This window comes from Eleutherodactylus coqui, chromosome 6 (assembly GCF_035609145.1).
Source record: "Eleutherodactylus coqui strain aEleCoq1 chromosome 6, aEleCoq1.hap1, whole genome shotgun sequence".
NCBI classification, from domain to species: domain Eukaryota; kingdom Metazoa; phylum Chordata; class Amphibia; order Anura; family Eleutherodactylidae; genus Eleutherodactylus; species Eleutherodactylus coqui.
Window position 1 is genome coordinate 178,248,385 of NC_089842.1, and position 12,535 is coordinate 178,260,919.

At 41.7% G+C, this 12,535-nt stretch overlaps 1 protein-coding gene across 1 annotated transcript in view; it reads right to left on the reverse strand.

Annotated features, from left to right (window-relative positions):
- The window catches only part of SPTBN5 (spectrin beta, non-erythrocytic 5), a 267,766-nt gene that overhangs the window by 216,945 nt on the left and 38,286 nt on the right, over positions 1 to 12,535 (reverse strand). Inside the window, exons 7-12 of the mRNA XM_066608323.1 lie at positions 10,360 to 10,498; positions 8,066 to 8,298; positions 7,435 to 7,588; positions 5,507 to 5,707; positions 2,446 to 2,652; positions 1,683 to 1,883 (exon numbers count right to left, since the gene is read on the reverse strand). Of these exons, the coding sequence (XP_066464420.1) occupies positions 1,683 to 1,883; positions 2,446 to 2,652; positions 5,507 to 5,707; positions 7,435 to 7,588; positions 8,066 to 8,298; positions 10,360 to 10,498 (1,135 nt within the window). The remainder of the gene's footprint in view (positions 1 to 1,682; positions 1,884 to 2,445; positions 2,653 to 5,506; positions 5,708 to 7,434; positions 7,589 to 8,065; positions 8,299 to 10,359; positions 10,499 to 12,535) is intronic.

Here is a 12,535-nt window from a genome sequence, read left to right on the forward strand (position 1 = left end):
TTAAGCCAGTACATGTCCGGGGCTGACTGAAGTTTGCTAGACAGCATTTGGATGATCCAGAAGAGTATTGGGAGAATGTCATTTGGTCAGCTGGAACCAAAGTAGAACTGTTTGGCAGAAACACAACTCGTCGTGTTTGGAGAAGAAAGAATGCTGAGTTGCATCCAAAGAGCACCATACCTACTGTGAAGCATGGGGGTGGCAACATCATGCTTTGGGGCTGTTTCTCTGCAAAGGGACCAGGACGACTGATCCATATACATAAAAGAATGAATAGGACCATGTATCGTGAGATTTTGAGTGCAAACCTCCTTGCATCAGCAAGGGCACTAAAGATGAAACATGGCTGGGTCTTTCAGCATGACAATGACCCCAAGTATACCACCAGGGCAACGAAGGAGTGGCTTCGTAAGAAGCATTTCAAGGTCCCGGAGTGGCTTAGCCAGTCTCCAGATCTCAACCCTATAGAAAACCTTTGGAGGGAGTTGAAAGTCTGTGTTGCCCAGTGACAGCCCTAAAACATCACTGCTTTTGAGGAGATCTGCATGGAGTAATGGGCCAACATACCACCAACAGTGTGTGCCAACCTTGTGAGGACTTACAGAAAACGTTTGACCTCTGTCATTGCCAATGAAGGATATATAACAAAGTATTGAGATGAACTTTTGTTATTGACCAAATACTTATTTTCCACCACAATTTGCAAATAAATTTGTTAAAAATCAGACAATATGATTTTCTGGATGCGTTTCTCATGTCACCTCTCATAGTTGAGGTCTACCTATGATGTCAATTACAGGCTTCTCTCATCTTTTTAAGTGGGAGAACTTGTACAATTGGTATCTGACTAAATACTTTTTTCCCCCACTGTAGCATGTTAATTTATGCTGTGGATCTTCACATCGGATTTCAATCTTTTAAATAAATCAGTGTGGATTCCACCTCTTCAATGAGAGGATGATGTTCACAAGAAACCCACTTTAAAATCCACAGCAACTGGTGCAGATATGGTTTGGATTTTCAGTTGCAGATCAGGGGTTCAGAGTCTCTGAGCCAGAAAAATGGGGCTTAAACCACCACATAGATGCATCTATGCTTTTAAATGTATATGCACAAAATTTTGGACATATGTCAATGTAACTCTTTACTGCATGAACTTTTAAAAACATGACAAAAGTTATATCCTATATAATCTGCAACTGACCAACTATACCATCTAGTGGCTTCTCTGAGAACCACTTAGTAATACCAATGGAGTGTCTCATATCTGTTACACCATGCAGTGAAGTTGCAGAACCATTCCATTAAGAAATATATTCCAAAATATATAAATGTATCATGTATGATACCAAATTCAGTGAATGCTTAAAATCTAAAATGGTACCCAGGGGTGAAAATTCCCACCAACTTTAGATCAAATAACTTTTTGCTTAACATTTCTGTCTCAATACACCCTCTGGAAGGAGAGCCAGTACCTCACTCCCAACCTGCTTAACATTTTAAAAGGCTACTGTACATATAATATTAGAAGGTAATATTGAATGGAACAGAACAACAACTCTAGGAAAATCGTCTTTTGGCAGAAAGCTCTTTTAGAGATTGCTATCAGAGTTAATTATTGAGAGTGAGGACATTTCAAAGTCCATCAAAAAAGGCAAATGAAAGAGCCATAAATGCATCACCTTGGACAGTTGTTGAAGGTTCTCATAAGTAGTTTCTATCTCTTCCTGAACAGCTCTGATCTTGTCTGGTGTCATATGTGGGTCTTGTTTGGACTCTTCTGTCTGAGGGCGCGTTGATACCAAATAGGCTCTTTTTTGTGGTCTGTCCCCTTCATGTGTCTTCACAACAATTACTGCCTTTTTTTCTTGCTGCAATAGAAACTAGTCAGGATAAATCCATGGAAATCATCTAAGAATGTACAGAGCCTATTTATATAAGCTAGTACAAGTTGGACATCACAGCTGTCAGTTAAACAGGACTTTAATAAACAGAGACCCTCTAACACACAATCATTCTACAAATCACACCGTTGTGCTTTTTAACCCTTTCCAATCCACTGTCTGGCATCTGAAGACATCATGATTTAAGGCTGTACAGCTCCGATGTTGGAAGACGTCCGTCGGGGTTCTCTTACTGTATATTGCCGGCCTCTCTGCTGTCGGAGCCTATCCAACGTGTCACTTCATGCAGTACTGGCTTTAGCCAACATATAGCGCCATTGTTTAACAGCAGAAAAAGAGTAAGCCCCCTAGGAAAACCAGGATACAAATTGGATTGGAAAGGGTTAACTCTAATCACTCGCCTCTCTAAAGTTATTATGTTTTATATTACAATCAGCAGGTTATCTATTTATTATAAAATTTCATCACTTCAAAGACTTTCAGACCATAATTCATTGTTTGAGGTTGTTCTGACAGCCTTGGTGTAACTGGTAGGACGTACAATTAGAGGAGCTTTGCCCGCTACTATTTGAGCCTGGTCTCCAAGTCTTTTCACTTCCATAGAGTAGGCTAAAATCTCTTTCTCCAGCCTGTGGTGTCTCTGTAATATGGCTTCAGCACTGGACTCATCCTTGCCATAATCCTCACTTGTAAGAAGAGGCAGATGTTCTTTCAGCCACGATTCTGCTTCATTAGCATCAGCAAAATACTGTATAATAATACAGAAACATAACATTAATACATGATTATCTATTAAAGAACTGTCAATTCTGAATAAACACCTTCAGCCATTACCAAATCTTGCAAAACTAATTGAAAAATGTGCTCTTTTCCTGGTACCTCAACCAAAATTTCTTCAAATGCTCACTAGCAAATGTACAATGACAATACAGGTGTAGTGGCCCGAAGTCTATATATCTGGCCCCTCCATAAATCTCATACATGTAATGTCTTGTGTAGATGCGCTATGCAAATTGTCTAGTCTCCTGTTATGTGTATTGCACAGCTGCAGCAAGTGAGAGGTTAATGTCTGCATGAGACTGGGAGATGTCTGCAAACGTATCAATTTATGTCCCTTCATGTGGTATGCTAGAGACTATAAATATGAGTGTCAAAGAGCAGGAAAGGAGAGTTGGTGGAGTTGTTTTTTTCAGTTGAGTCCATCATCTCCTGAGTGAGAATGCTGGCCACATGGGGGTACCTTCAACCCTCATGTGATGAAGTGATGGAGGAAGAGGAGAGGTATGCTAAGGATCCCAATGCCAGGAGCCAATAGAGAGTGAGGAGAAAGAGAGACAGAGAGATCATGAGAAAAGAAGGCCAAGACCACCGTGCAGAGGTATTGTTTTACCAGAGTGTCTGTGGAGTGATCCTACCCCTATCCTCCTCTGGAGAGTTCTCCTTCCAAGAGCGGTACCTGACAGATAAAGCAGGCCTGCAGGACCGGTGTCATCCTGAGTTGCCTCCCTGACCTCCAACCGTCTGTTCTTACCTGCACTAGTGTGTTCCTTATTAGTGTGATATTGAAGTTTTCCATGTAAAGTTTTGCCAGGCCCTGACCGTTCCCAGGGACTGAGGTACTTCAACCTTACATTGTGTGTGAATTCTCTTTATTACCACCAAGGGTCATACTGGTGGGTAAAAGGAACGGTGGTGTCACGCGTGACAAAAAATGTATTCCTGCTCCATCTGTATTGGCCATCCCTCTCCTAGGGGTGTCCGGAAAAGGCCCAGCGCTGCTCTGGCTGAGGCTACATGTGTCCCTCCGGGAGGGAGCCTAGTAAGTGACACCATGGCAAGTGACCACTCTACCCTCCCAGCTCCTCAGCGTATGCCCTGAGTTACCCTTTTGGACGCTGCACAGGGCATTGGATGACTAATGCACTCACATGCATAAGTTCAAAATTAGTTGCTCTCTTCCTGGTTCCAGCAATGGAAAAGCAGAAACTGGAAAAGGCAATGGTAGTGTTGTTGCACGAACGGTGATGGTGATCACTGATGCAACTTATAGTCAACAGATTGGCCAGGAGGGAAACGCATCAATGCCACTAACCTATTGATGACATCGCATCCTATTCCATGTCTCAGCATTCTGGATCCAAACAAAATTTAGGATGCTCAGTAAGTAACCCTATTGAATTCAGTAAGAGCTGTGCATGCATTACTAATGCAGGCCTCTGCAGTGAGGCAGAACTGTCTGCTTCCGACTCTGTCCACACTGTGGGTCTGATAATAGCCAACTGCTGAGTGAAGGACTTTTTCCTATCAACTATAGGGCTTCGTATATCAGTCGGGAGTCGGGAGTGAAAACCCGACCAATATACGCCAGTATGAATAAGCCCTAAGGGTGACTTTACACGAGACGACTATCACTCCTGTGCTTTCACACAGGTGCCATAGCTATTCAGTCAATGAAGGTGGAGCATTCCAGAGATCTCCTTGGCTGCTCACCTCCATTCATTATAAGCAGGCAGTCATTCAACAATGAACGACCGCCTGTTTATACTGAGTGAGAAGTTGCTTCCTAGTTGCTTTATTTCAATAAGCTGAAGCAAAGTTACTAACAACTAATGATGAGCTCTTAGTACCCTGTCGGGTTCCGTGTTTACACAGGACAACTATTGATCAAAATAATTAGTTTGAGCAATTTTTCAGCTGATTGTTGGCCTGTATAAAGCCATACTAACACAATTAGTGGATGCAAAGGAGAAATATGGAAGTGTATGATTTTACATAAATATTATAGTGTGATACACAGACCAAATGTTGAAACCAAACAAATTGGTTGAATATTCAGAAGCTCTTCTGGCAAAAATAAAAAAACAAAACAAAACAAAGAAAAGCTGAAAAGAGCAGAAATCGATCCAAAACCACCTTATTTTCTTCAGGAATTTGATTTATCCATCACCTAAACCAAGCTGGCTAATTTACCCAAGGAGAAAACACAAAGGAACATTCTGACCTGTCAAACATAAAATCCATGGAGGAGCCATGAAGTAGGCGGCTATTACATAAACACTGTCCAGGCCCTGGTTCTGGCTAGGAGGGAGTGGAGTGGGGTTTAAAAAAGAATTCTGCACAATTGTAGGGAGAATTTCTGTTCTTCTAAACTTTTTTCTTAAAACTGTGCAGCCTGTGCATCTTTTTAGGTGGTGCTATATCATCTCAAATGAAGAGAATCGGATCATGCCCAAAAAGTTAAAGGCATTGTTTCACCACTGACAAAAGCTCATTTTGCCAATGAGAGCAGTGGCCAGCCAGAGATTTCCTGCTAGCAACCTTGATGGATGGCTGTCCATGAAATGCATGGATAGCTCAAAGTCTGCTACAACACCTTTCCATTCTGGCTTATGAAAGGGGACCCAAGCAGGAGACCCCCTCCTCATAACATACATATGCTCTAATATGGCAATACGGATAGGGGTTATCTTCATGAGACAACACTTCTAAGGAATTTACTCAATGTCTAAGATTGTTAAACTTAATCTAAAAATGTATCAAATTTTTAATATTTATTATGCTATATTTCTAATTTACACAGAAATAAATAGGAGGCGAATTACCTGATTAATAAGTGCTGCCACCTCTAGCCGAAACTTAGTTCTTTTAACCTCTTCTTGAAGTTCAAGCCATTGTTTCTGGATATTGTCAATCATTTTCTGGATAGTTGCCTGGTCTGTATTAGTCAACTGGCACAGTTCTTTGCCATTTCTCACTACCTTGACCAGAATAGATTGGTGGGAAAGTATCTCCGCTTCTAAGGCCTGAAATAAAGATCAAATACACTTTTGGTCAAGATCAGATTACTCATAAATGTTTAACTTAGAGACATTAAACCATGTACGTAATCAAGAAACTACTTTCTAAGAAATCTGAAATAATCCCAAAATTATTATTATACACAAAAAAGCATTACAACATATGTACAAGATCATATCTTGGAGGTTCGTTTTCATAATGAACCAGGAACCCAGGATGATGTTATATATCAGTGTGGCCTTTTGTAAGTGACAGATGTTAATTTTGTCAATATTGAGCTATTTCAATTGTCAGTCAAGGTCTCTAGGCACAAAAACCAGTGTGCCAATTACCACTAGGACCACCACCGTCGGCTTGTGCCAGAGACACTGTATTTCAACTTTCAAATCTTCATACTTGACCATTTTTTGTTGTTGTTTCTCATCGACCCTGCCCGGTATAACTATATTGACAAGTCACACCAATTTCTTTTCAATGATGGTCAAATCAGGTGTGTTACGGGCCAAGACTTTGTCGGTTTACAAACGGAAATCCCACAGTATTTTTACTGCTTTATTTTGAACCACTTTTCAGGCTTACAGTCCCACCAGTTCTCCATTGTCGGCATATGGTAGTTTTTGAAGAAGTTCCAATAAATCATCTTTGTCACAGGATTGTATCTTTGTACTTTTAATCTTTGCAATTTCTTTGCAACAGCTGAGTACTTAAGGCCCATTTACACAGGACGAGTGTCAGGAAAAACGATGCCCGACACTCATCCCTCTGTCTCCGCACGGGATTTAGCAGAGCCGGCTGGGTCACGGGGCGGCCAGCATGGGGGCGGGGCAGTGCAGGAGATTTCTCTCCTCTCGCTCCCCCGCCCCCCTCCATTGAGATAACACAGCGGCTGTTCGCTACTGAATGGTGGCTGTTTAAACTGCATGATGAGCTTCATCGCTCATCTTTTATGCTGAATAAAAGTGCAGCTTGAACAGCCGCCGATCAGCAGCGAATGGTGGCTGTGTTATCTCAATGGAGGGGGGACGAAAGGAGAGAAATCTCCTGCACTGCCCCCGCCCCCCTACTGGCCACTCCGTGACCCAGCCTGTTCTGCTAGTTCCCGTGCAGGAGCACAGGAGCAAGGAAACAAAGGGACGAGTGTCAGGCATCGTTTGCCTGACACTCGTCCTGTGTAAATGGGTCTTTATTAGTTGATAGTTTCATCAACTTCTTTATAGAGTTAGCATTTTGCATCTATTATAGATTTTTCCACCCCGGCTTTCATCACATTAGTCCTGATCATCTGTTCTTGTATGGCTAAAATTACTCCTTCTGTTTCTTTTTCTGAGTTCCAAATGATTATTAATAATATTTGTTATTATTAGTAAGCTATGTGCACACCTGAAACTCAGATCCATAGCAATAGGTACCAGTATTAATATGGGCTTGGTTCCTCCTTTCCTGACAGAGTCCACTATTCTATTTTAAACTTGCGATCAGAGACAGAAGTGTAATAGGATTTCAATGGGAGTGAAGCTGGCTATTACATTTCCGGCCCTGACCACCCATAATGACATCCAACTCAATGCACTGACAGCGGGTTGATCGGTGGGAATTCAGAGCAGACTTCTGCCAACCAACTATTGATGATCTATTCTGAGGATAGGCCATTAGTAGTAAAAAGTCTCAATATACCCCTTTAAGGGTGGATTCACATGAGTCCTAATTTTACATCATGGATTTTGCCACAGACCTCTTGCTTTGCTATAGATGAGTTGATGTGGCTGAGATCTCTGCCAGGGTCTGCCAGTCTAAGCACCTGCCACTTTTCATGGATCCAAGCCTTTTCCTCACCACAGTCTTGGAAAAACTGATACAACTTCAGTAATTCCTCGAGACGTAATCGCCTAGAACACAAAACAAATATCTAGATAATACAAGCAAGAAAAAAGAAAATAGCAAACATGTAATAGTGTCTTAGAGTGTCCAAATTACAGTTACATAGTATGCTCAAATAACACAACATTAAAGTGCCTTGCATATGGCACTACAAGGTAGGTTTCTGACAAATTCTAACAAGAAAGTTCACAGTGGGTCGCACTAGTGAGGAAACACCCCTTCTGGCCATGCTATAATACAGCTTTTTAAAAATCTATACAAAGATCTTTCATTCTGTCATTACAGCCAAAGACACAAACAAAAATACCGGAAATACTAAAAACAATATCTTCTGTACATATCTCAGATTCACTGGGTTACAGCTGCATAAGGGACTTTACTAAACATCATCGCACTGTATGGTCACCTTCCTTTGATCATTATATTAATAAATCTAAGTACAGTAGTTATACATGTAACCCAAGGTAATAGAAGAGAGCTCTTACCGAGATTTGCTGAGGGATACCAGGTTCTGATAAAGCTGATGTAAGTTCTTTACTTTGGTTTGGAGAATATCAACGCTGCCCTTTTCACTCTTTCTGACATATTCCGCTCTTGCTAAAATTTGTCTCACTGATTCACCATATGACATAATTTGGGATTCAATTAAGTTGTGTTCTTGAAGAAAGTAGTCCACCTCAGGTAGCTGTTTCCCAAGCTCTTTTGAGCCTACTAGATCCTAACAACATTGAAAACAAAGCAGTAGAATTAAAAAAAAAAAACACAAAAATAAAATAACGCCATTTCTGGAAATACATCAGGAACCATCAGAATATTTAACATTGACCATAAACAAATCAGTGAACACAATTTTATTAGCAAATTATCTCAAGAATTAAAGTGAATCAGCTTTAAACTACCTGCATACCTATTGTTTCAGAAAATGTCTAACACTCATAGAGACATGTCAAAAAGTTTGGTCTGTGGGGATCTTGGTGCTGACTACCCCCACAAATTGTTAAAATGAAGAGGCAGAACTTCTCAGCATTGTATTTCTTTTTTTTTATGTCATACTTTTCCACTGTAGCTGTGGCATCCATAGCAGTCCCTGTTACAGGGGAAAACATCCTCCTGTAGTGACAGTAGTTGCTAACAGAGCATATCAGGGTCTGCCAGAACCCTGCAGCACTGCTCTAACAGGGAAAACCCAGTGGTCACGTGATCACCAGGTCACATAGTGAAAGTAATACTTTAAAAACCGCTTCTCCCTTCTCCTCGGGGTCCTCAGCTGTGTCTGACACCTGGGAGCCCAACCTGCTCCTGCTTGATTGGAGGAGCAGATGGTTTAATCCCATGTCATACTTCTGCTATCAGCTGGGATTAAAGCCCAGGACCAAGCGCCGTATAATTACCGATAACAATTGCCAAATATGTTGCTTTTGTTAGAACTAGAAATAATCCTACAGTTGTTGTGAATTTTGAGCTTCTTCCTCTGCCTTGCAGGTCAGCAGTAGGCAGACTATATATAGATAAAGCAAGAGAGCAACTACAATAGTGCTCAAACTTCAGACTTTGAGAACATATAGTAGTAATTATTGCACTCCTTTGTTACTACTGCCAGAATGCCCATCACCACACCTGAGAATGACAACTGAATTTGTCTGACATCATCTGTAGGGCATAGAAGGCAATAGAACATTTACAGTGTCCTACAGGGTTGTCACCATGATGCTCCTTCAGGTAAAATGAACAATTCAATAACATTTTAGTAGGGAAAGGTTGATAATTAATTTCCCTTAAAGGAGCCGTCTAGTTCAGTAAACCCATTTTCACATATGCCATTAGAGAATTATGAGTCAATAAAGGGAGTCCTTGGTTCATGATCCTCATCTGATGGCCAGAGTGGAAAGCAGTTATAAGCATCTCTCACTCTGAAGGACCTTTCTTGTCCTGCCTTACAAAATCCATAGTATTGAAAAGGCAAGCTGTAATTTTTAAATTTCCCCTGTGGTGGTGTTGCAGGGAAATTGAACCTTTTGCTTCCAGGTTTCCCTACAGTTTACGGAGGCCCCATCAGGTAGATACTTTGTGATCAGCTCATCAGTGAGGGATCCTTCTACCAAGTTGGGATTGTATAAATTGTAAGCACTGTTATTACAAGCACTGCTCAATGGACTCTATACAGATATATATCCACTAGACAGAGATTGTACTGTGAGCAAAAGTGTATTTTTTATGTCACTGACTAGTTTGTGCAAGCTGTTAGGTTATTTTCCCTTGCTGCTTTCCCTTGTTGCTTCTTCTCTGCACTTTTGTGTGCTTTATTTTATTATTGTATTTACAAAAGAAAACCCTTTAATATGAGGCCGGCGTCCACCCCCAGATTCCGCAGCAAATACCTGCCATAGCATGCTATGCAAAAATCGCTTTTTCCTGCCCTAAAGCGGAAATCAATTGCACGGACAGCTTCCATTGAACTTAATGAAAGTCGTTTGTCCCGCCACCCTTACGCAGTGAGCACTGCAGCAGGGTTGCGGGATCCGCGTCATTGACAACCGCGGGTAACTTTGTACTGCGCATGTGTGACGGCGTTGCGGCCGACACATCCGCAGCACAGAAGAAGAAAAAAAATAACAGGTACACAGGGGTCACCGCCAGGACACAGGGCTGGATTCTGGTGCGGGATCCGGCATCTAATATCTGACCTGGACGTGTGCATGCAGCCTTAATTGTCTGTACTGAATGATGTAAGGTTTTCTGTATGTTTGAGTATCTTATTTTAGAAGTCAAAATTTGTTACCTGCATTGCTCTCAACTCCTCAGCAACGCTGTCGATGTCTCGTAAAAGGACCAGCATCTGCTGCTTGTCTTCTAGTAACTCTTTGTGAGTATTCAGTAGGTTGAGCAAATCACTCCAGCTCCTTGATAACTCTTGCTGTCTGTATGATAGAGAATGAGTGGATGCAGATTAGTCTACCATACAGTTGCAAGAAAACGTAAGTGAACCTTTTAGAAAACCTGGATTTCTGCACTTTAATAGAACATTGTCTGATTGTTATCGAAGTCACAATTATGGACAAACACAATCTGACTAAACTAATATCATTTAAACTGCTGTATCGCTCATGTCTTTTATGGAGCAAAGTAAGCATCCACAGTGCAAGGGGAAAAATAAATGTATCCTTGAATTTAATAACCTATAGATCTCCCTTTAACAGATGATCACCTCTACTAAAGCTTTCTTCTAGCTGCAAATAAGATTAGCACAACATTGAGGGGGAATATTGAACCATCCCCCCTTGTAAATGTGCCTCAGTTCATCAATATTTCTCAGATGCCTCGTGTGCGCAGCCCTCTTCAGGTCATAGAACAGCATTTGGATAAGGTTGAGGTCGGGAGTTTGATTTGGAGAAGACTATAAAAACACAAAAACTGTTTTTTTAACCATTGTTTAGTTGATTTACTTGTGTGCTTTTGGTCAATGTCTTGTTGCATCAACCAAGATCTCTTCAGCTTAAGGTCATGGACTGCTGCCCTGACATTCTCCTATAAAATGTTATAATTCACCTTAGAATTGAGTGTGCCCTCAAGGATCACAAGGTGGTTGTGTATTTTTATTAAAAGTTCCACTTTTCTCTCATCTCTCCATAGAACATTATCCCAGAAGCATTGTAAAACATCTCCGACAAACTTGAGATGGAGCGCAATGTTTTTTTGGCCAGCAGTGTTTCCATTTGTGGTGTCCTTTTATGAACACCATTCTTGTTCAGTGATTTTGTAATAGTGGACACAAACATAAATTTTTGCAGTTCGTAGAGTCTCCTATAAGGTTTTTTTGCTGTGACCCTTGAGTTCTCCTTCATCTCTGCCTATTGTGCTTTTGAAATCATCTTAACTGGACACCTAGAGAGAGTAGCAACAGTCCTGACTTTTTCCATTCGTCTAACCATGGCTTGCAGGTCCTTAGCAATGCTGTGCAGCCTTTTATAGCTCAGTGCAAAGGCACTAAGTCCACCAAGTCACGGCTAAATCTCCCGTTTTCCCTCCCATTCAGTCAGCCAGGCTTCAGCGTATATCAGTGAGATGGGGGAAGAGACCTTAGCGCTGCTAAAGTCTCACTCCCTCTCTTTGCCAGCTGATCGCAGCAAGAGATGCTCCCATAGAAGTCTATGGGAGCTGCTGGCAAAGGGAGGGACTTTAGCAGCGCTTGCCAAGTTAATTTCCCTCCTCTCTCTCCCCAGCCTATGGGAGCTGCTGGCAAGGAGAGGGGAAGGGACTTGAGCAATGCGTCCTGCTGCTAAGCTCCCTCCCACCTCTCTCCTCCTCCTCTTCTCTGAAAGTTCTCATAGGTTCCCATAGAAGTCTATTGGAACTGGCTACGTATTCCGGCAAAAGATAGGATAAGTCCTATATTTTCCAGCTGCAAGTAAAAGCGGACGGCCAGAATGTGCACTGTACGCAATATCTTTTCCGTCCGGCCCATTTTACATGCCAGAAAAATCGCCCATCTGGACGGATGCATTGGAATCCAATGCTTCAGACGGTCGTAATTTTCAGCTGGCGTTTTATCGGGGGAAAATTGCCACGATAAAATGCTCGTGTGAAAGAGGCCTTATTTTCCTCCTTGCACTGTGGATGTTTACTCAATGTGCTCAATAAAAGGCATGAGCAGTGTAAGTTTCTGTATCATAAGTTTAATTAAATTGTGTTTGTCTATAATTGTGACTTGGATAATAATCAGGATACATTTCATTAGTAATCATTGCAGAAATCTAGGTAAGGGTCCATTTAGACGGGACGATTGTCGGGCAAACGATGTCCGACACTCATCCCCACATGTTCTCGCTCCCATGCTGTTACACGGGAGCTAGTACTGCTAGCTCGCTTACAGAGCCGCCAGCACTGGGGCGGGGAGGCTGCAGGAAATTTCTCTCCTCTTGCTCCCCCGCCCCTCACTATTGATATAACATAGTGGC